General features: G+C 46.6%; 3 protein-coding genes across 3 annotated transcripts; 1 reads left to right on the top strand and 2 right to left on the bottom strand.

The window, feature by feature from the left end:
• Positions 1-502: 502 nt before the first annotated feature.
• On the bottom strand, positions 503-1,964 carry SELENOH (selenoprotein H). The gene is made up of 4 exons (XM_030330792.1): positions 1,696-1,964; positions 1,469-1,614; positions 1,217-1,347; positions 503-682 (listed from the first exon to the last, which is right to left on the bottom strand). Exons 1-3 carry the CDS (start codon positions 1,815-1,817, stop codon positions 1,247-1,249), a joined length of 369 nt encoding a protein of 122 aa, XP_030186652.1. The 5' UTR covers positions 1,818-1,964; the 3' UTR covers positions 503-682; positions 1,217-1,246.
• Positions 1,965-2,525: 561 nt separating this feature from the next.
• TMX2 (thioredoxin related transmembrane protein 2) lies at positions 2,526-12,833 on the bottom strand. Its single transcript, XM_030330790.1, has 8 exons — positions 12,597-12,833; positions 5,641-5,701; positions 5,284-5,397; positions 4,944-5,020; positions 4,618-4,724; positions 4,130-4,195; positions 3,908-4,037; positions 2,526-3,409 (listed from the first exon to the last, which is right to left on the bottom strand). The coding sequence occupies exons 1-8, from the start codon at positions 12,783-12,785 to the stop codon at positions 3,263-3,265; spliced, it is 891 nt and encodes a 296-aa protein (XP_030186650.1). The 5' UTR covers positions 12,786-12,833; the 3' UTR covers positions 2,526-3,262.
• A 354-nt stretch (positions 12,834-13,187) lies between these two features.
• Positions 13,188-21,005, top strand: MED19 (mediator complex subunit 19). The gene is made up of 5 exons (XM_030330791.2): positions 13,188-13,447; positions 18,885-19,141; positions 19,308-19,404; positions 19,723-19,817; positions 20,007-21,005. Exons 1-5 carry the CDS (start codon positions 13,231-13,233, stop codon positions 20,073-20,075), a joined length of 735 nt encoding a protein of 244 aa, XP_030186651.1. The 5' UTR covers positions 13,188-13,230; the 3' UTR covers positions 20,076-21,005.
• The last annotated feature ends 134 nt before the right edge of the window (positions 21,006-21,139 follow it).

Below are 21,139 nucleotides of genomic sequence, written 5' to 3'. Positions count from 1 at the left end.
AGTCAAACTATAAGCTGTGTGGTCCCCAAATCTACTAGGTCATAAATAACCAACGCCAGGTATCCTAAGTCGTAAGACCTCTAGTCACTGCTAATTTAATAATCAATGAGAAAAAACACCCTCTGAAACAAAGCGTTTCAGAAGGTTCGAAACAGTGCTGGGGTGGGACAACTGGGTAAGAGTGACAGGACATTTTCCAGTACCTACTGTGGGGCTTATTCAATCCATTATTGAAGTTCCGGTCAAACCTCTGCAGGGGCCAAAAAGATAGAACTCCCATCATCACTTCCAAGAAGTGAGTTAAAAAGAAATACATGCTTTTAAAAAAAATAAATTTACTTTTTTCCCATAGTTTTTGCAAGTATTTCACATGCTGTGCCAGACAGCCTAGGAGCTCCAGGATAATTGGTGACCTTAGAATATGAAAAATAGAAAGGGAGCCAATCCCACAAAAGGCTGAGCTCTGTCCATCTAATACCATAACATCAAGTTATTACTCAAATACTTTGTTTCAATTTTTATTAGGCAAACCAAATCCAAGAACTTTTCAGTGCCTTACTAGAGGGCTGCCTCACAACTGAACCATCATTTCTGGAGGGGAAGAAACCAGGGCTTCAGGCACATGACTGAAATTTGGCCATGTCCCGTCATAAATGCTCCAAACGTCACCAGGGACCGAAGGCTGTGAACGTGAGAAGGGAAAAAAGGGTTAGAGAAGGGGCCCAGGCAATCCTAAAGCCTGAGAAAGACGTGTCCCCCACCCTGGAGCCCACAAACCCAGGAGAGTTCAAGGATTGCATCCTACCGCCACATTTCACTCAGCTCATCAGTCAGCTGTCAGTGCCTGACAACATGCAGGAGCATTAGGGATAAAAAACCAGTCAGATCCTTGGGGCCAGGAGTGACAGTACACCGGTTCTCCCACGGGATCAAGAGAAGGACAACCGCATCTTCCAAGGGCACAAATTGCATTTCTATAGGGTCATTTACATTACCATCAGCATCCTACGACTTAGCTCAAGGACAGTGAAACGTGCAGTTTAGCCAAAAGCAGACTGATAAACAATTTTATTGCCGACTTCTAGCTTTCCTACCAGTAATAAGGGGACATCCTGAGAGCAAGAAGAGTTACGAGTGGTAGATCCCGTGTGATATGGGGTAGAGGGAGGGCTGCTTCGCAAATAGCCACAATCCACCCCTCCCGCCCCCTTCAAACCTCAGCGTGAGGACTTCTGCTCAAAACACCCTACGAGAGGTACTTCTTCAGCTCCTTCACCACCTCTTGAGGCTCAGGGAACTTGAGTTTGCGTGGGGGCCCCTTCTTAATCCCAGTCCAGAGCTCCACACCTGGGAAAAGACCGAGAGCGAAGTCACTTCGTCGTGCACCAGCCTCTCCCCCACATCCCGAGGTGCCGGCGGTCTGAGACCGGCGCTTCCCGCCTGCCCCCGGTCCCGGGCGCCCACTCACTGCTGCCGTCCGGGCGCAGCAGCGTCACCTCGAAGCTACCCCTCCGAGGCCTGGCAGGATTCACTTCCACCGGAAGCTCCGGGGTGTCCAGGCGCAGCGCCTGGCTCAGGGCCGCGGCGTTGCGCCCGTAGACGCGTCAGCTCGTGCTAGGGAGAGACGGGGAAGCTCAGAGGCCGGGGCCTTGGTGTGCCCTGGCCCGCCTCCCCGTGCCTCTCCAGGCCCCTCACCAATGCTCGATCACGACGGTCGCCTCCTCCACTCTCTTCCGGTCGCCCGCCGGCTTCTCCCGCTTCTCCGCCGCCGAGACCACCTCCGCTTCGGCCTTCCGCTTCCTGCCGCGGGAAGCCATGGAGCCGGGAGCCGGGCCGACCTGGGGGGAATAGGGTGGAGACTCGGGCACCGAGGGGGCGAGGACTCCGGCCGGAGCCGCTCTAGCCCCAAACCACAGTCCAGAAAACCCGCCGCCAGGACCAAGCCCCTCCCTCGCTGCGGAAAGCGTGGCCGGGGCGCACACGTGGCCTGGAGGCGGGTTCTCGGCACAACCACTCAGCCCGCGGCCTGGGGGTGGGGGGTGGGGCCCTGGGCGCAACCACCCAGCCGGAGCCCGGAGGGGGGGGGGCTCCCTGGGCACAACCATTCTGCTCACGGTCGGGGGTGGGGAAGGGGAAAAGTTCCCTGGGCACAACCACTGCCCGCGGAGGGGGGTAAGGTACAGGCAGCCCCCGACGGAGCCACCGCACTTAGGGAGGATCGCCGACTAGGTGGCTCTGAAAACAAGCCGGGCTTCGCACAGGCCTTTCTGTAACCATCTGTCCGGCTAAAGAGCGTGCCCCACGCCCCACCACCCCCCACGCCCCACCTCCTCCTTGGGAACCCGCGCACCAATCCCAAACAAAACCCACAAACTAACTTGGCGAGGTCAGGACTCTTAAGATTACGGAAACTAGTCTTCCCCAGCTCTCCCGGATCCTGGGAACCAATGCCAGGCAGGTGAGGTACACACTTCCTCTGCAGTTGCCAGGCCTTTCTAATACGCTAGGAACACACAAAGGCGCAATCAAAAGGAAATCCCAGTCTTTATTATTGAAAACCATCAACTGGGTGTTGGGAGTAGGTAGGAGACTAAGTGAAACCTCATACCTGCCCAAGGGCGGCTTTCTCCTGAGCCCCACCATACAAAGGAATGTCTCAAACCTATTCCCGTTCCTCCCAAACTCCAAAAATTAGGGGGATTATTCAAAACTATCTCCAATGAGTAAGCTCAGTGGTTAAAGGTTTCTCCTGGGGACCAATGACAAAGTTAGCCTTATTAATGAAGGCCACAGACCAAGCCAGAAATGCCTAAAGAAGTAAGGGCCCTTGAGGGAAAAATCCTAGTGCAGACTCCATACCTAGGCATTTTCTGTTAGGCTTAATATAATCTAGGTAGACTGTGCAGGTCCACTAAGAGGAAGGATGAAAACACCGCACGGTGGAGACATGTGAGTGGTGGACAGCAGCTGATACTCGGACCCAAGCTTGGAAGGCAAGCATTTCCTCCTCCATCATCAGAGATCTCTCCCCTCTTCCAGTGAAAGTTGGCCACAGCAGTGAAGGCCTTCCCGGAGGGTGCCTGTCAATTCCCTGAAAGCCTCTTTAAAATCAGAAGCAGCACCCTGCCTGACTGAGGCAGAGCCAAAGGGGAAACATAAATAAGAGGCCCAGGCCTCAGGCAGGGCCTGTGGTTACAGAAGGGGCAGGGCCTCAAAGGTGGCAGGGCCTCAAAGGTGAGGAAGCACTGAGAAGGCAGGGATTCTATTTGTCCTTCTTGCTTTCTCCTTCTGGCACTTCCGTGGTGGTTGGGGCCACAGGCTGCCCCTCAGGGATGTGATCTCCAGCCTTTGATAGCTTCTTGGCCCTTTGATACAGCTCATTCAGGTTGAATTCTCGGATCACATTCTCCTGCGCAAAAGAGGTGCACACATTAGGGTTCCAGTTGGAAAGGAGAGTTCTTACTAGGAAGTCAGAAATATTTAAACAGTGTAGGAGAGAAGGAAGGAGAGGACAGAACCAACTCTAACCTAACTCTCCCTTTCTGGGTACTGGAAAAGTCAACCCTGTACAGTTAGTTAAGTACCTGTTATGTGACCATCACTGTACCAAGAATTACAGCTACACTTGTACTCTACGAAACAACCCTGTGATCCACAGGCCTACAGACTGGGTACGATGGCCTTTGAGACTGAATCGTAACTAATAACCGTTCCCCAGTACTAGCAATTCTGGCACATGGGAGAAGCACAACAAATTTGCTGAATAAATTCATGAATTAAATCTGGTAACGAGTGCCCTCTCTCAAAACTAGGGGGCATGTGGCAGAGCCAGGAATCAGAGTGGAGCTCCAAAGCCTACCACTGTTCCACACCCTTCTCCAAATCGTTCGCTCACTCTTTCAGATACCTCAGAGAAGGTCCAAGAGACAGCTCGTCCTTTTTTGTCAATCTGGGGCCGCCGCATGACCTCCTTGCCACCTTGGAATAGGATGAGAGTAGGGAGTTGCTTGGTAAGGGGCGACGTGCTCACTTTGTACCTATAGGGCCCAGAAAGTACTCTGTAAATGCATCTGTCTACATCACTTAAAGTGATTTATTGCTCAGACCCTCTGTCCAGGCCTTTACGTACCGTGTACTAACATCAGTGTAGCGTCCAACGTCCACCTTCCCAAAATTTAGCCCTGTACAGTTGTACCTGAGAAAAATACATTATTTAACATAGTGAAAGAAGGGAATGGATCAAGGGAAGAAGTCCACATATTTGGGGAGGGGGGAGAAACGCCGTTAGCTGGGGCACCTGGGTGGCTCGCTCAGTGGGTTGAGTAACTGACTCTTGGTCTCTGCTCAGGTCATGATCTCTCAGTTCGTGAGTTCGAGCCCCCCATCGGGCTTTGTGCCACCGTGCGGAGCCTGCATGGGATTCCCTCTCTCTCCCCCCCATCTCTTGCTTGTCCCCTACTTGCGTGTGTGCATGCTTTCTCTCTCAAAATAAATGAGTTAACTTAAAAAAAAAAAAAAAAAGTCTTTGGTTGCAATGTGCAAAAATCAAGGCCAAAAACAATGAGGGAGAGTGCAGCACCTCAGTTCCCTTCCTCCCCCACCCTCTGCGGTACTCACTTGAGGGAGAGGTCAGCATAGATAGGAGCAAACGACTGGCAGTCATTAGACCAATTGGCAAAGAACTCCACGATCCAGGTGACCCTCCTGTCCCGCTCCAGCTCTTCCTGCCACACACAGGGAAGAAACAGTGAGCTGGACCACACGGGCTCCCGGGTCTGATTCCTCCCCCGGCTTTCCCTCTCCCCCCACCGCTCCCTAGCTCTGGTAATGAACCGCAGGGCCCTTGACTTCCATTCTGAAGCACCGTTACTCCTCCTAGAGAGGAAAAAGCACAGATACAAGGTCACCCACGAGGGACCCAAGAAACAGGAAAGAGCACTCACATCAATGGTTTTGTCATTGAAGTACTTGATGTACTCAGGGCCCATATACAGGGGGGGCTTGCACGTCATCAGGAACACTAACCAGAAAAAAGATGTCAGAGGAAACATATAAGGCCTTCAGCAGGGGATTTACTTGCAAACCGACTCGAAGATTTCAGGCACCAAAGAATACACTTTGTGGACACACACAGACCACGGACACGTTTCTCTCTTCCTAAAGTTTCCGTAGATTCTTCTCACCTGAGCCACACACGTAGTTCATGAGGTACAACACACAGAAGAAGGGTATGGAGAAGCCTGTTTGGGGTCGGAACTCGGGTCCCACAACCAATCTCCTTACCTATGCAAAGTGTGATGTAAAGCAGGCCCATGCGAATATCCAGACGGAAGAAAAGAATTGCATTGGCCACTTTGCTGAACATGAAGATGTTGCCTATATGTTGCTCCACAGTGACTGAAACACAAAGATGTCACAGGTCAGGCTGGGCTGCATACTCCTATATCCCGTTTGTCTCTCTTCCTGTGGTACTTTGGATTGGGAGAGGGGGGAGAGGATAAAAGTTCAAGATCAAATTCAGCCTTGGCGCGGAATGTGGGACTCCTTCACTAAATCACGCCCCTCGCATAATAAGAATGAAAGCACGACCAGAGGGCATTAGTCCCAACCTCGAGAAGCTGAGGTGCAGGCTACACTTACTGGATCTGCGGTTTTTCATCATCACAATGGCACTGAGGAACATCAGGATCTCTACTTCTCTCTGGAAGAGAACCAAAGTGACAGGAAATGCCATAAACAGAGATGATGTGGGTGGGGAAGGGAGCCAAAAAGGGAAGAAAACCCAGCAGAGCTCCACTCTGAGAATGGTGTCAGCAAAGACAGAAAAGAACCGGAGGGGCGCCTGGGAGGCTCAGTTGGCTGAGATTCTTGATTTCAGCTCAGGTCACGATGTCACGGTTCGTGGGTTCAAGGCCCGCCTTAGGCGTCTCTGCTCCGAGCAGTGGTCCTGCTTGGGATTCTCTCTCTCAGCCTCTCCCCACCGCTCAAAATAAATAAATAAACATTAAAGAAAAGGGGAAAAAAAAGGAAATAACTGCAGTCAGCTAAGATGTAGTGGGAAAACCACAGTCAGGGTCCACCCCTGCTGCAAACCGGCTGGTGTCTTTCAGCAGATCACTTAACCTCTGAGCTTTGGTTTCCTTGATGGAACTGTATCTATTTGTTCCAATATCTAGTAATATCTATTACTGTGAGGATTAAATGAGATAATGGGTATGAAAGAGTTGCATAAAGCCTGGTACCATATAAAACTGTAAGACAGGGGCGCCTGGGTGCCTCAGTCAGTTAGGTATCCAACTTTGGCTCAGGTCATGATCTCACCATTCGTGAGTTTGAGCCCCGCACTGGGCTCTGTGCTGACAACTCAGAGCCTGTTTGGGATTCTTTGTCTCTCTCTCTCTCCCTTTCAAAAATAAGTCAATAATAAAAAAAAAAAAACAAAAAAACTGGGGGTGCCTGGTGGCTCAGTCGGCTAAGCGTCTTCGCTTACCTCGGCTCACAGGTCATGATCTCGCGGTTCATGAGTCTGACCCCTGCATCGGGCTCTGGTCTGACAGCTCAGAGCCTGGAGCCTGCTTTGGATTCTGTGTCTCCCTCTCTCTCTTCCCCTTCCCTGTTTGTGCTGTCTCTCTCCATCCCAAAAATAAATAAACATTAAAAACAATTTTTTTAATAAAAAAATTAAATAAAAATATAAAAACTTAAGAAAATATAACCAACTCAGCGTGACCCTGGCAGAATAAAACTCTTCCAGGGAAACCTTCTCTGTAATATTTCATTAATACAGTATTTGGCTATTTCATTTGGGGGGGGGGGCGGATTGCTTATGTTAAATCATTTCTCCCCATTCAACAATCATAGTGATAATCCAAGCACCTTTGACCGAATTTGAAAGCTGGCAGAGACCTCAGAGCTTCAGAAGCCCTTTTTCAGGATCCTGGGCTCCCAGTTCTTTCTCACTTTCTCAACTGGAAGGTCTGTGAGACAATCATCACAACAAAGAAACAAACAAGGTAATTTCAAAGAGTAAAGACCACAGTGAAGAATAACAAGGACCATGTGAGAGAAAGCATGGGAGGAAGGGCAACTAGAGCTTAGATGGTCTGAGAGGGCTTCCAGACCTTTCTGTTTACAACACAGGTGCCCAAGTCACTATTTCAGACAGAGCTAATCAACTGTGATTTACAGCTGGGATTCAGGGACCTCTTAGGTCCTGGACTTTTAGCATCAATCTCCAACAGAAAGTAATTGACTTTAGAAAGAGACCTGTAAGGCGGGGGTCAGGGAATACAACAGACCCTACTAAATCATCCTGAGCAGAAAGGAGCAAGAGTTTTCACAAATGGAATTGGGTTAGAATTGGGACTTAGCAAATATGGAAAAATGAACTTAAAAAAAAAAAAAAAAGGACTGTGGTCTAGCAGGAGAACAAAGATAGGACTGCAAGGAATATTCTCTGAAAACAGAGCGGGTCAATGGCAAAGACTGGCTACGTATACTCCAAACCAGTTTCTCTTTCCTCCTGGGCGTACTTGGCAGTGAGATGCTCTCTGTCCACCTGCACCTAAGTAGAACTGTGCACCAGCACTCCTGAGTGGCACGTGAGTGGAAGCGATGTGCCATGTCGTGCCAGGCAGTAAGAAAGCATGTGGCCTTGCATTCAGCCTTCTGTCTTGTCTGCTGGGTGGATGATGCAAGGATGACCATAAGGCAACAGAGGGAGACTGGGGTTCCAGGCCAACAATGCAAAGCGGCCGCCCCTTTAGTTGTTCTGCCTGCTTGTTCCTAGTTTTAAACCTTTTATTATGGAAAGTTGCAAACACACACAAAAGTAGAGAGGACACTAAAAGGTAGTGGAATTTGCCACTACCCCAAAATATGCTACTTTTGATTATTCTGCGTAATAATTTTGGACTTAAAAGCAATTAAGAATAGATGTAAGAAAAGCTCCTTGGGACGCCTGGGTGGCTCAGTAGGTTAAACGTCCGACTTCAGCTCAGGTCATCATCTCACAGTTCATGAGTTCGAGCCCCACAGCAGGCTCTGTGCTGACAGCTTAGAGCCTGGAGCCTGTTTCAGATTCTGGGTCTCCCTCTCTCTCTCTGCCCCTCCCCCACTCGCACTCTGTCTCTCCCTCTCTCTCAAAATTAAACACTAAAAACATTTTTTAAAAAATGGGGGGCCTGGGTGGCTCAGTTGGTTAAGTAAGCATCCAACTTCAGCTCAGGTCATGATCTCATGGTTCATGAGTTCGAGCCCCGCATCAGGCTCTGCGCTGACAGCTCAGAGCCTGGAGCCTGTTTCAGAGTCTGTGTCTCTCTCTCTCTCTCTGCTCACACTGTCTCTCTCAAAAATAAATAAACATTAAAAACATTTTTTTAATTAAAAAAAAAAAGAGGAAAAAATTAAAAGAAAAGCTCCTTGCCCTCCCTCCCTGTGTCTAAAAGCAGGACATAAATTTTTAAAGGTGTTCCTCCAACCCTCTCTACCAGGAAGGACAAAAGTTAATCAAGGGAGACAATTTTAGACCCTATCAGCCTGGAGACAGCACCAGAGGAACCTAACGTAACTAATGGGACTTTATCTGCCATTAGTTTACCTTCCCACGGTTTGCTGCCCTTTGAAGGCTAAAAGTTCTTTCCTTTGTCCGGTCATTTCTCCAAAAATGTATTGCTCTTTGTTGAGCCAGAGTTCTTTTTTTTTTTTGAAAATTTTTTAATGTTTTTATTTATTTTTGAAAGAGAGAGAGAGAGAGAAAGAGACAGAGCATGAGCGGGGAAGGAGCAGAGAGAGAGGGAGACACAGAATTCGAAACAGGCTCCAGGCTCTGAGTCAGCAGCACAGAGCCCAATGCGGGGCTTGAACCCACAAACTGTGAGATCATGACCTGAGCTGAAGCTAGACACTCAACCGAGCCACCCAGGCGCCCCTATAAGCCAGAGTTCCAATCCACTTCTGAGTTAATTCATTTTCCCTGGGTATCTTCATGTACACATGAGGTATACATATGAATAAACTTTATCTTTTAACTGCTTTTATTTTTTTTTAAGTAGGCTGCATGCCCAGCACAGAACCCAAAATGAGGCTTGAACTCATGACCCTGAGATCAAGACCTGAGCTGAGATCAAGAGTCAGATGCTTGAGCCATCCAGGGACCCCCCTCTTGTTTTCAATCTGTCTTTTATTACAGGGGTCTCAGCTAAGACCTCAAAAAGGTAAAGAAAACTAATTTTCCACCCCTACAATACTTTAATAAATCCCTACTACTCAGATTTAACAGTAATGTTTTGCCAAAACGGTTCCATTTCACCTATGCTACCCACTTGTTTTGGAGAAACTTAAAGCAAATTCTAACTATTATCATTTCATCTGTAAATACTTCAGTGTGTATCTCTTACAGATAAAGACTTCTGTTTTGTTTTTTTTTAAGGAACCCTTTTTTTTTAAGTGTTTTTTTTTTTTTTTTTTAAGTAATCTCTATACCCAACATGGGGCTTAAACTCACAACCCCAAAAGCAAGAGTTGCATGCTCTTCCAACTGAGCCTGCCAGGCTCCCCAGGACTTCTCCTGCTTTTCTTTCTTTCTTTCTTTTTTTTTTTTAAACAAACCAAAATAGCATTGTCATATCTAACACAATTAATAATTCCTTACTGTCATTTACTACTTGGTCCTTATTCAAATGATCTCAGTTATCTCAAACTGTCTTGGTACAGTTGCTTGTTCAAATAAGGAACAAGCAAGGAAGGTCCACACAGTACATTTAGCTGATGTGCTTCTCTGGCCTTCCTTTATCTCTAAAGGCGATCTATTCTTTCTTTTTACCCTAGGCTATGTATCTGTTGAAAACACGCATCCAGGCGCCTGCGTGGCTCAGCCAATTGGCTGAGCATCCCACTTCGGCTCAGGTCATGATCTTGAGGTTTGCGAGTTTGAGCTGCTCACTGGGCTTGCCACCATCACTGCAGACAAGCAGAAGCCTGCTTCGGATCCTCTGCCCCGCTCCCCCTACCCCTCCCCTGCGCCCCTCCTCCACTCTTGAGAGCTCTCTCTAAAATAAAACAAACATTTAAAAAAAAAAAAAAAAGACAGTCATATGAACTGTCAACTTTCCCGCTTTCTGGTTTTGGCTGTTTGCAAACTGATGGTATGTGTTCTTCTGATGATGATTTTCTATCCACTGTATTTTTTATAAAGTGGCAATGAAACCTAGAGGCTTGCATACAATGAAATCCACATCTTTTGCAAGAAATACGTCATTGGTGGAGTATCTAGCACCACCTTCTGCATCCCTTTAGAGATGGTTTTAGCATCCACAGATGATCGTTGCTTAGGTTTATTATTCCATTAGGGGTTGCTACCTGTTTTTTGGTTGGTTGACTGGTTTTTTTAGTAAGCTCTATGCCCAACATACAGCTTGAACTCACAACCCTGAGATCAGGTGTCGTATGCTCCACAGACTGAGCCAGCCAGACATCCTTGCTAAATGATTTTTAAATTCTATCAGTCCTTCTGTATTTATTAGCTCAAATTTGTCTATTAAGAAGTCAAGATTCCCTTAGCAATTATTTGGGTACTCTGGAAGACAATATATACAGACAATGCAAAATGATTGATTCTTTCCTTTTATTTAATAAAACAGAAATAAACTTTTGTTAAGTCACTGAAAATCTGAGGTTTACTTTTTTAGGAAATATTTTATTTATTTTTGGGAGAACAAGGTGGGGAGGATCTGACGCCGGCTCTGCACTGACAGGCTGACAACAGCGAGCCGGATGTGGGGCTCGAACTCACAACCCGTGAGATCACTACCTGAGCTGGAGTCCACACTCAACTGATGAGCCACTCAGGTGCCTCTTGTTATTTATTTATTTTTATTTAGCTGTTATTGCTAACATTATTTACCTTAATACCCTAACTTCTCAGTCACCAAGGTAAATCAGTAAAACATGGGTTTTCTAGGAAAACAAACACTGGCTATAAACTCTAAGTAAAAAAAAAAAAAAAAAAAAAAATCTATTAGAGAAATAGTAAAATACAAAAACTCCAGTATTTTGCATATTAGTAAAGGAGAGTATACAAAGAAATTAGTTCTATAAAAGGTCCCTACACTTATTAAAATCTTTACTACTACCCACTTATGTCTTGTATCTTTGAGTCCCATTTTGGTTAAATCAGTATAGAATACAGTGGTCCTCCCTTATCTGTGGTTTTAGTTACCTGCGGTCAACCTCGGTCGGGAAACACATCATCCTCTTTCTGACTTATCAACAGAAGGTCAACAGTAGCCTAATGCTATGTTACAGTGACTATGACATTCACCTCACTTCATCTCACCTCCCTTTATCATCCGATATCATCATCAGAAGGATGAGTATAGTATGGTAAGATATTTTAGGGATGGGAAAGAGAGAGAGAGACCACACTGACATAACTTTTATTACATTATATTGTTATACATGTCCTAGTTTATCATTATTGTGGTTAATCTCTTACTGTACCTAAATTGTAAATTAAACTTTACCAAAGGTATGTATGTATAGGACAATCCATCATATATATAGGGCTCCATGCTATCCAGAGTTTCAGGGAACCACTGGGGGTCTTGCAATGAATATTTACTCCCCACTCGCCTCAGATATACAGGGGAGGGGGACAGATGGACTACTGAATTAGATAAAAATAGGATCTTCTAAAGTAGCATGGGTACACTTGAGCTAATTAGGAACACTAAGGACAGAGGAAACATGAATGAGTAAACAAGGAATGGAGGACAAAAATAAGGAGTGGGTTCTGGTAAAAGTCAAGACTCATTTGGGGGTCTGAGAAAAAGACAAAACCCCAGGTTGACCCTCCTCCCTCAGAACACAGCTGCTGTTGTACAGCAGAGAGAGCACAGAGCTTCAAGTCATTTTTCTGAGCGGTCTCTCCTCTCCTACTCAGGAAGTACAGCAAGAGGCTTGAGATAGATTTCTTTACAAATTTTTTTTTTCAATCCCTTTTTAACAGACCTAACAACGTGTTCATTTTTACGTCCGGAGGACGCAGGGCAGTGCCTAGCAGATAGTGCCCACTCTGGAAATATTAATTGGACTAAGAAACGGCTGATAAGAGTGTGCAGGTGCTATGGCCAAAACAGTGGTTTCAAGTCGCAATCACTCACTAGCTGACTCACTAGTGATTAGTTTGGCAACTCGCCTAACCACGCCGAGATCAATTTCTTCATCAATAAAACGTGAATACTACTACCCGCCTTGTTTATTTCACTGGCTCGTCAAGAGACTTTACATAATGGGCAGCCCTGTAAAACACTGTAAATGTGTAGAGTTTGGGTACGGCTCTTGGCCAGCAGGAATGCTGAGACAGAACCAGGACTCAAGAACACTAAGAGCTAGCCTGCTGTGCAGGATATCCTGTTTTCCCGTCTTAATTAAACATGAAGTGGTTTAGGCTCGATGATGGTCCAGGCCCTACATTCTAACAGTCCGTAGGTCCGCTACAGGCTGGGAACCTCAGGTATCCTCAAAAAGGTGAACCTCGAGGCTCCCGCATGCAACCGCTGGGGACAGGGACAGTCAAGGTCGCGGGGTCCGCTCACCCAGTCAAAGTCACACGGGTTGCCGTCTTCGCGTTGCGTGGGGAGACTGCTGCAGAGAGGAGGTAGCTTCCTCACGAGTAGGAATGCAGCAGAAAGCAGGGCTGACAGGAGATAGTAAGGTCGGGCCAGCCATCGTGAAAGTCGTGGCACCGAATACACCAGAGCAATTAAAGGTGCGAGGACCGCCATCTTCCCGGCCCCTGCGGCGCCCGCCGCTCTTCGGCGTCTATAGGTCTGGCCCCGCCTCTCTCACCATTGAGACTGCCATTGGGCCTAGTCTCGGATGCACCGCCTCTGTGCCCGGAAGTAGATCTCTCATTGGACGCTGCTGCAGGTAAGCAATTAAAAGGGATTTAACACCTTATTGGTCGATCTAGCTGTCGCTTTTTCCACTTAAGTCATTTTATTGGATATGCGACTGTCCCGAACGGAGAACTACAAGAAGAATTTAATTAGGTTAGATAGCATTTCCTGAACGTTCTCATAAAGCGACGGAAGTAGTTGCCGGAAAAAGGTAGGCGGAACACCCAATGAAAAGCGGCTCCTGAAGAAGGGGGCGGGACACCGTGGAAGGATTGTCCAATGAAAACTACCGACGCCAGACACCGGGACAGGGCCGGGGTGGAGGAAGACGATGGAGAATTTCTCGGCGCTGTTCGGTGCTCAGGCTGACCCACCACCGCCCCCAACCGCACTCGGCTTCGGACCAGGGAAGCCACCACCTCCGCCTCCCCCTCCTCCGGGCGGGGGCCCCGGCACGGCCCCGCAGCCCACCTCGGCCACGGCCCCGCCCGGCGCCGACAAGTCAGCGGCTGGTTGTGGTCCCTTCTACCTAATGCGGGAGCTGCCAGGTGAGTACTAGGCCCGGCCGAAAGCAGCCAATCAGATCATAGTGAGGAGATGATGGGCGTGGCTCTCAGCCGGCTGGCGGAGGTGTTAGGTAACCTAGGCAACGCGTGCCAGGACCTTGGAGCTCAAAGTGAGTCGGGAGGGGTCTGAGGATTCCCACCCCTTTGGATGAGTGACGTGAATTTTTGGCAGGGATTGGGAGCTGGCAGAGAATAAATTTCCGTGACCTTCTTTCACACCATATCTGGCTCTGTCCCTGATACTGGTTCATGATTGCCTAAAGATTATCCCGAATTTGAGTTTGGAACTCGACAGTTTAACATCCTCATGGAACTCCTCATTTAACATTCCTGGAGACCTAAGGTTTTCCAAATCTGCCACCAACTTGCTGTTGGTTTGAGGCATGTTGCTCTCCTACTCAGGGCCTCCACATTTCCTTATCTGTCCGAAGGAGCGATTAGAATTGAACCAAAAATTTGCTTTGCTGGAGCACCTACTATGTACCAAGCACTGTTCTCAATGCGTTAAGGTTCAGCTGTGAATAGGGTTGACAAGATCTTTGCCTTTTCTGGAGTTTACATTTCAGAGGAGGAGGCACAGAGTACCCTAGATAACATCAGATAATGGTTAGTGCTAACAGGAAAAAAACTGGTAAAGAATTGAGGAGGCCGAACTACTTTAGCTAGAGTGATCAAAGAAGCCCTCTCTGAGTAGATAATTTCTGAGCTTAAATGTAAAGAGTCAGCCATGTGTGAGGGGGAGAGCTAAATCAAGATGCAAGAAACGAGGTCAGAAGCCCTGCTGTGAGGGAAAAGCTTGGAATGTCTGAGAGTCAGAAGACCAGCTGGACTCCAGTGAAGGTTCAAGGGAAAGAGTTACAGGAGATGAAGGTGAGAAGGGCAGGCAGAGGACTTTGATCTGAAGTTCAGAGGGAGCCATTTTATTTGTTTGTTTTTTAGTACTCTCTATACCCAACATGGGGCTCAAACTCATGACCTGAGATCAAGAGTCGCATGCTCTACTGACTGAACCAGACAGGCGCCCCTCAGGGGGAGCCATTTTCACACAGGAAAGTGACATGATCTAATTGTTTTAATCACTCAAGCTGCTACATTAAGAATGGAAAGTGGAGGTGGGGGAAAGTGGGGAAGTCAGTCAGAAGTTACTGCTTAGTAGTCCAGGAAAGAGACGACAGTTTGGACTAGGCAGTAGCAGTGGAGGAGAGAAGTGAACAGATAGATACAGGATAAATGTTAGGGGTGAAGCTTATAGGAACGAAGGATCGAATATAAAAGTAGAGAGGAGGGGCACCTGGGTGGCTCAGTAGGTTAAGCTTCTGTCTTTTGGTTTCGGCTCGGGTCCTGATGTCACGGTTTGTGGGTTCGAGCCCCTTCAGGCGCCACGCTGACAGTGCAGAGCCTGCTTGGGATTCTGTCTCCCGCTCTTTCTGCCCCTACTCCGCTCGTTCTTTCTCTCTCAACTAAAAACTAAAACTAATGATAATAATAAGAAGAAAATGTAAAAAAAAAAAAATAAGTCTTTAATAAAAGTAGAGAAGAATTGAGAATACTTGTAAATCTCTGGCTTGAATAATTGGGTGGATGGTAGTGCTGAGACCAAGAAGGAACAAGTTTGAGAAGGTGGAAATCAAGAGTCATTTTGGACGTGTTCAATCTCCCAAGTGTCTTTTTTTTTAATGTTTATTTTTGAGAGAGAGTATGTATGTGCGTGAGTGGGGGAGGAACAGAGAGAGAGGGGGTCAGAGGATCTGAAGCGGACTTGAAGTTGACAGCAGCCGGTGGATGTGGGGCCTGAATTCACTGTGAGATCATGACCTGAGCCGAAGCCGGATGGTCAACTGACTGAGCCACCCAGGTGCCCCTCCCAAGTTGCCTTTCAATTCCTCCCAAGTCCTACTGCTACATCAAGAGTTGAGAGAAATAATAATGCATATTGGTACAGTGCTTTGAAGTTCACAATGCAGTTATATACGTATGTAATAGAGTTTAATACTTAGAATAGCTCTTTCAGGGCCCCCTGGGTGCCTCAGTCGGTTGAACATCCAGCTCTTGGTTTTGGCTCAGGTCATGATCTCACAGTTCATGAGTTCTAGCCCTGCATCAGGCTGTCTGCTGTCAGCACAGAGCCTGCTTCGGATCCTCTGTCCCCTTCTCTGCACCTCCCCCGCTCGTGCTGTCAAAAATAAACATTAAAAAAAAAAAAAAGCTCTTTGAGGTAGGCATTTTATAGCTGGAAAAAAAAAAACTGAAGCATAGAGAGATTGATTGACTTTCCTTTGGTTAGTGGTTGATGTCTACCAGAAGTTTCTCCAACCTTATCTATTCTGATGGTACCTGTTTGTATCAGTCAGTTGATAGAGATATTGAATAGGTTTTGGGCAAATGCTGGGTATGTAGGAAGTGGGGTATGTGGTGAGAAGGGGAGAGAACTAATATGTCTAGTCCTTGCTTTTTTTAAAAAATGTTTTTGATGTTTATTTATTTTTGAGAGAGAGAGAGAGAGAGAAAATGAGTGGGGGAAGGGCAGAAAGAGAGGGAGACACAGAATCTGAAGCAGGCTCCAGGCTCTGAGCTGTCAGCACAGATCCCGACATGGGGCTCAAACCCACAAAACATGAGATCATGACCTGAGCTGAAGTCTGGCGCTTAACTGACTGAGCCACCCAGGCACCCCTAGTCCTTGCTTTTAGAGAGCTTATTTTACTTAGGGATATAAAATATGTGGTTTAAAGATAGTGTCTATATTACTTGTCAAGGCTAATCTCATTACTTTGTGGTCCTGCCTCACATACAACTAACAACTACACGATGGGGGGCCCTGGTTGGCTCAGTAGGTAGAACATGCAACCCCTGATCTTGGGGTTGTGAGTTCAAACCCCACGTTGGGGGTAGAGTTTGCTTTAAAAAAAAAAAAAAAAAAAAAAACCCAGAAACTACATGATGGTTTTAAAAATGTTTACTATCCAAAATGACAGAAAGAGTTGTCACTTGAGCCAGACCTGGAAAATTCATATTGGTGAAGAAAACTAGAAAAGATGGTCTTATAATTACATCAGTATAAAAACAAATTTCCTAAAAGGAAACAAAATGAGCGTGTTTTTCAGGAGATGATGAGAGACTCATTTGGATGGATCAGAATTTGGCACAGGGGAGTAGTGGTTGATCACACCCCAAAGCTTACAGTAAGATATGTTTTATCGTGAGTGCCAAAGGAATTTGAGCTTTTTCCTTAGGGTAATAGTACATCATTGAGATTTTTGAGCTGCGTAGTACTGCTTCTAAAAATACCTGGAGAATATGGGTGCCATGTATTGAAACAGAGAAACCATGAGTGAGGTGGGGAGTATTGAGAGTTTAAAAAGATGAATCTGGGGGCGCCTTGCTGGCTCAGTCAGAAGAGCATCCAGGGGTGCCTGGGTGGCTCAGTTGGTTAAGCGTCAGACTTTGACCTAGGTCATGATGTCGCCATTCCCAAGTTCAAGCCCCACGTCAGGCTCTGTGCTGACGGCCCAGAGCCTGGATCCTCCTTCAAATTCTGTGTCTCTCTCTCTCTCTGCCCCTCCCCCACTCAACGCTCTGTCTCTCTCTCTCTCAAAAATAAATAAATGTTAAAAAAAAAATTAAAAAAGAAAAGCATCCAATTCTTGATGTTGGGGTTGTGAGTTCGAGGCCCACGTGGGGCATAGAGATTACTTAAAAATTTTCAAATCTTAAAAAAAATTTTTTTAATTCCAAATTAAAAAATGAATCTGCATGAAATTGACTAAGCGGAAGTTGGAAATGCAAGATTAGTTTTTAGGAGGGGAGTCAGGGCTGGAGGGAGAGATTTATAAATCACCTTCGTGGAACTGACAGCCAAAACGGGAAGTTGGGTGGACGCGTAAAGTGTTCCAGAAAAGCAGGAGTGCCTTCTCACCTCAACCTTGAGCATGACCACCTGGAAGAGGAGAGCCGACCGGGGCGGGTGGGGAAAGCAGGGCACTCTTATGGCAGGAGGCAGTGCCTAGTTTTGAGGAGCAGTACTGTGGCACTGAGTCCCCTGCTGTTACAGTAGACCACTGCTGAAATGTTTGGCATGGAAAAGAAAAAAGGGAAGAAGGGAGGGCCTAGGGGTATGGAGGGGAAAATACCTTGCTCACTTAATAGTTACTGAGCACTGAAGGTGTGTACTGTGTTGGGCACCAGCGACACAGGTATGAACAGGAAAGACCTGGTCTCGGCCCTCAAGGGACTCCCGGTTCAGAGCCGGAGTTTTTCCAAGTGAATGATTATGAACAAGCCACTCTTGTCATTTGTATTCTTCGTGTTCGTCATAACTGTAGATGAAACTGTAGGCAGGCTAGACAGCTCCACCCTTGCCTCTAGATCCTTACTACATTACGAATAAGTTTCTATTCTTTGAAAAAGGTCGGCCGTGCAATATTTGTACTGATAGTGCCTTGCATCTATAGAATATACTTTTCAATGTTTTCATTTAAACCTTGAAAAAAATTAAGTGTGCTTAAGAGAGCTGTTACCCCACTCCAGAGATAAGAGGAAACTGAGGCATAGAGTATGACTAGGATGAGAATCCTGTTTGCTCAGCTGCTAATCAAACATTTCTTTTTTCTAGGCAAAGCATTATACTTTAATTAGGAAGAATAGAGACGGTGATAACAAGTTAGGCAGCAGTAGGTTAAAAAAAACCCGTTTATTCCCTATGTAATTAGTGGTTCTTGCTATTAAAAAAAAAGAAAGAAAAAAAAAGGGGTCCTTGACCAAAGACGTTCAAGCCATTGGGTCATATCTGGCCCTTACCTTGCTTCTAGTTGAGCTCTGAGGTAACATCCTGCTGGTGTCAGAGAGTATAATTTCTCGCTGTGAAAAGCACTCGGAACTGTGTTTAGCCTGGAATAAGGATCATGTAAGTTACTACTGCGGTGAGTCCAAGGAGGGGAGAGTGTCTCCTTCATTGGGGAAGAGCAGTTTCCATGTGCCCTGTTTGGATTTTTGCCGACTTGTCTCCTTCCCATTCCAACCTACCCTACCATTCTACAGTAGTATATTTTTTAGTGTTTATTGTATGTTATTTCATTTTGCTGTTTTTTACTTTAAAAATAAATTTAAATCTTTGTAATGCTCACCTAAAAGATTCTTTACAGTCCTTCACTTTCCCTGTGGGGTTCTTAAAAAAATTCTTCAGGGCGCCTGGGTGGCCCAGTCGGTTAAGCGACCGACTCTTGATTTCGGCTCAGGTCATGATCTCATGGTTTCGTGAGTTCGAGCCCCACATCAGGCTCTGCACGCCAACCGTGCACAGAACTTGCTTGAGATTCTCTCTCCCCCTCCCCTGCTCGCGTGCTCTCTCTCAAATAAATTTAAAAAAAAGTTCTCTTGGGACTGATTTTTTTGTTGTTGTTCTTCTCCCTGTGTCCTCTAGGTAGCACTGAGCTGACAGGCAGCACCAATCTGATCACACACTACAACCTGGAACATTCCTATAATAAATTCTGTGGGAAGAAGGTGAAGGAGAAGCTAAGTAACTTCCTGCCTGACCTGCCAGGGATGATTGATCTGCCCGGTTCCCATGATAACAGCAGCCTCCGCTCCCTCATTGAGAAGCCCCCTATTCTTGGTGGCTCTTTTAATCCTATCACAGGGACCATGCTGGCTGGCTTTCGCCTCCACACTGGCCCGGTGAGTCCCCTCCTGGGGAGGAAGAAGGCACATGGGGAGGCCTGAAAGGCATGGAGGTGGTTTTTCTGTCCAAGTCTGTTCCTTCATAACTTACTGAGCAGAACAGATGATGGGAGCAGGGGATCTCCTCCCTCCTCTCACCTGGACCTTCCTTTGGTTCCTTCAGTTGCCAGAGCAGTGTCGTCTGATGCATATTCAGCCTCCCAAGAAGAAGAATAAACACAAGCACAAACAGAGCCGTACCCAGGACCCTGTCCCCCCAGGTAAGAAGCAGTTCCGTTCAAAGCCAGAAAACCTGGATCTGGTTGGACCTTCCTCAGCTAAAAGGCCAGAGAGGTTCCTTACACAGCCCTGGACTCCCAAATTCTCCTGAAACTGATCTCAAGGTAATTAGTGTTCCTTGCAAGTAGGTCTCCTGGGCAAGTAAAAACCTGGAACCGTGCTTTAGCAGTGACTCCCTATGCTTTCTGGCCGCTACAAGAACAGCAGTTGCCCTCGACTAGGTTTTTCTGTGGTCTTTTGAGTTCCTAGCAGTAAGGAATTTTGAGCTCTGCAGGTGATAAGCACATACTCTCCTACAGAAACGCCATCTGATTCTGATCACAAGAAGAAGAAAAAGAAAAAAGAGGAGGATCCTGAACGGAAGAGGAAGAAGAAAGAGAAGAAGAAAAAGAAGGTAGGGTAGGGGCCTGTTGCTGCAGCCCCCCGGAATCTCCCCACTTCACCCCGCCCCCAGTAGTCCTTTGCCTCAGCTTGGACCCAGGATTGAAAACCCAGGGCACATCGGTTTTTTTCCTGTACAGCCCTGATCAAGGCCAAGGCTACTTCCTAGTTGTTCTTACCCTTCCTTCCTTGTCTTCCCCAGAACCGACACAGTCCAGACCACCCAGGTGTGGGCAGCTCTCAGGCCAGCAGCAGCAGCAGCCTCCGCTAACAGGCTCTACCAGAATGGCTTTTCCTGCCTGACAAAAGCTGCCTTCCAGGCTCGGACACTGCCTTGGGAGCATCCCCTGCAACCGGGACAGAAGCCAGCTCCTGCTGTGCTTGACTGAGATTAACGCATTATATGACAGAAGGGCCATGCTTTTGTTAAGGCTCAGCCCAGTTGGCTTTCTCACGGACCTCTCTTCCTCTCCCAGGAAGCTTTCTTTTCATCTCTTTTGTGCAATTGGTCTGATTTAGGACATTGTCTCATTTGTTAGGGTCTTTCTTTTTTTTGAAAAAAAATTTACATTTATCAAACTGGGTGAACTGTGGCTGCCTATTAAGAGGTAAGTGCCTTTCTGTGTGAGTCAGGGTTTAAGCCAAGGCATTCAAAGATCAGAGCGAATTTGGGTCTTATCATTATGTTATCTCATTAGCAGGCAGGGAAACCACCAGAGTAAGATCTGGGAGCATGGTCACAAGTGAGGCAGAGCTTGCTAATACCTGTCTACAGCAGACACATAACACTCTGCCCATAGTGTTGAGAACCAAGCACCTGGATGAGGCTCCATCTGAAGAGTCAATCCAGTTAAGTCTCAACTGTCTTCTGAGTCAATCTTGCATTGAAACAGAATCGCCAACTGAAAAAGCACCCACAGTCACCAGTGTAGTTCAACAAGGTTAATTCCTGGTCAAGCCTGTGATTTTTTTTTTTTTTTTTTTTAAATAAACCTCTGGCAAGCAAAGGTAAATGTTTTTCTCATCTTCATAGGAGTCTTTGAACTGCCTCATTCCTTAATTAAGACAATTAAATTATTTGGCTGATTCGAAAACATTTCTAAGACAGCAACAAAAAGGCAGCCTAAACCAGCAAAATGCAATAGAAAACCCAAGCTAATGTAATCTGACTTTAAATAAACTTGACACAGAAGAGTTAAAATCTGTTGCCATGAGCCAAGGTTGTTACTTAGATCAGTAGGTGGAAAACCACTCGTTCAGCGAGTTTTAATCTAGGATATCAGAGCAAGAGCGTATATACTTAAGTCATGGACAGCGAAAATAATGGGTTCTGGT

The sequence above is a fragment of the Lynx canadensis genome, chromosome D1 (assembly GCF_007474595.2).
Source record: "Lynx canadensis isolate LIC74 chromosome D1, mLynCan4.pri.v2, whole genome shotgun sequence".
Classification (NCBI taxonomy): Eukaryota; Metazoa; Chordata; class Mammalia; order Carnivora; family Felidae; genus Lynx; species Lynx canadensis.
The sequence above is the reverse complement of the archived record's forward strand: the minus strand, read 5'-3'. Positions and strand labels throughout refer to the sequence as shown.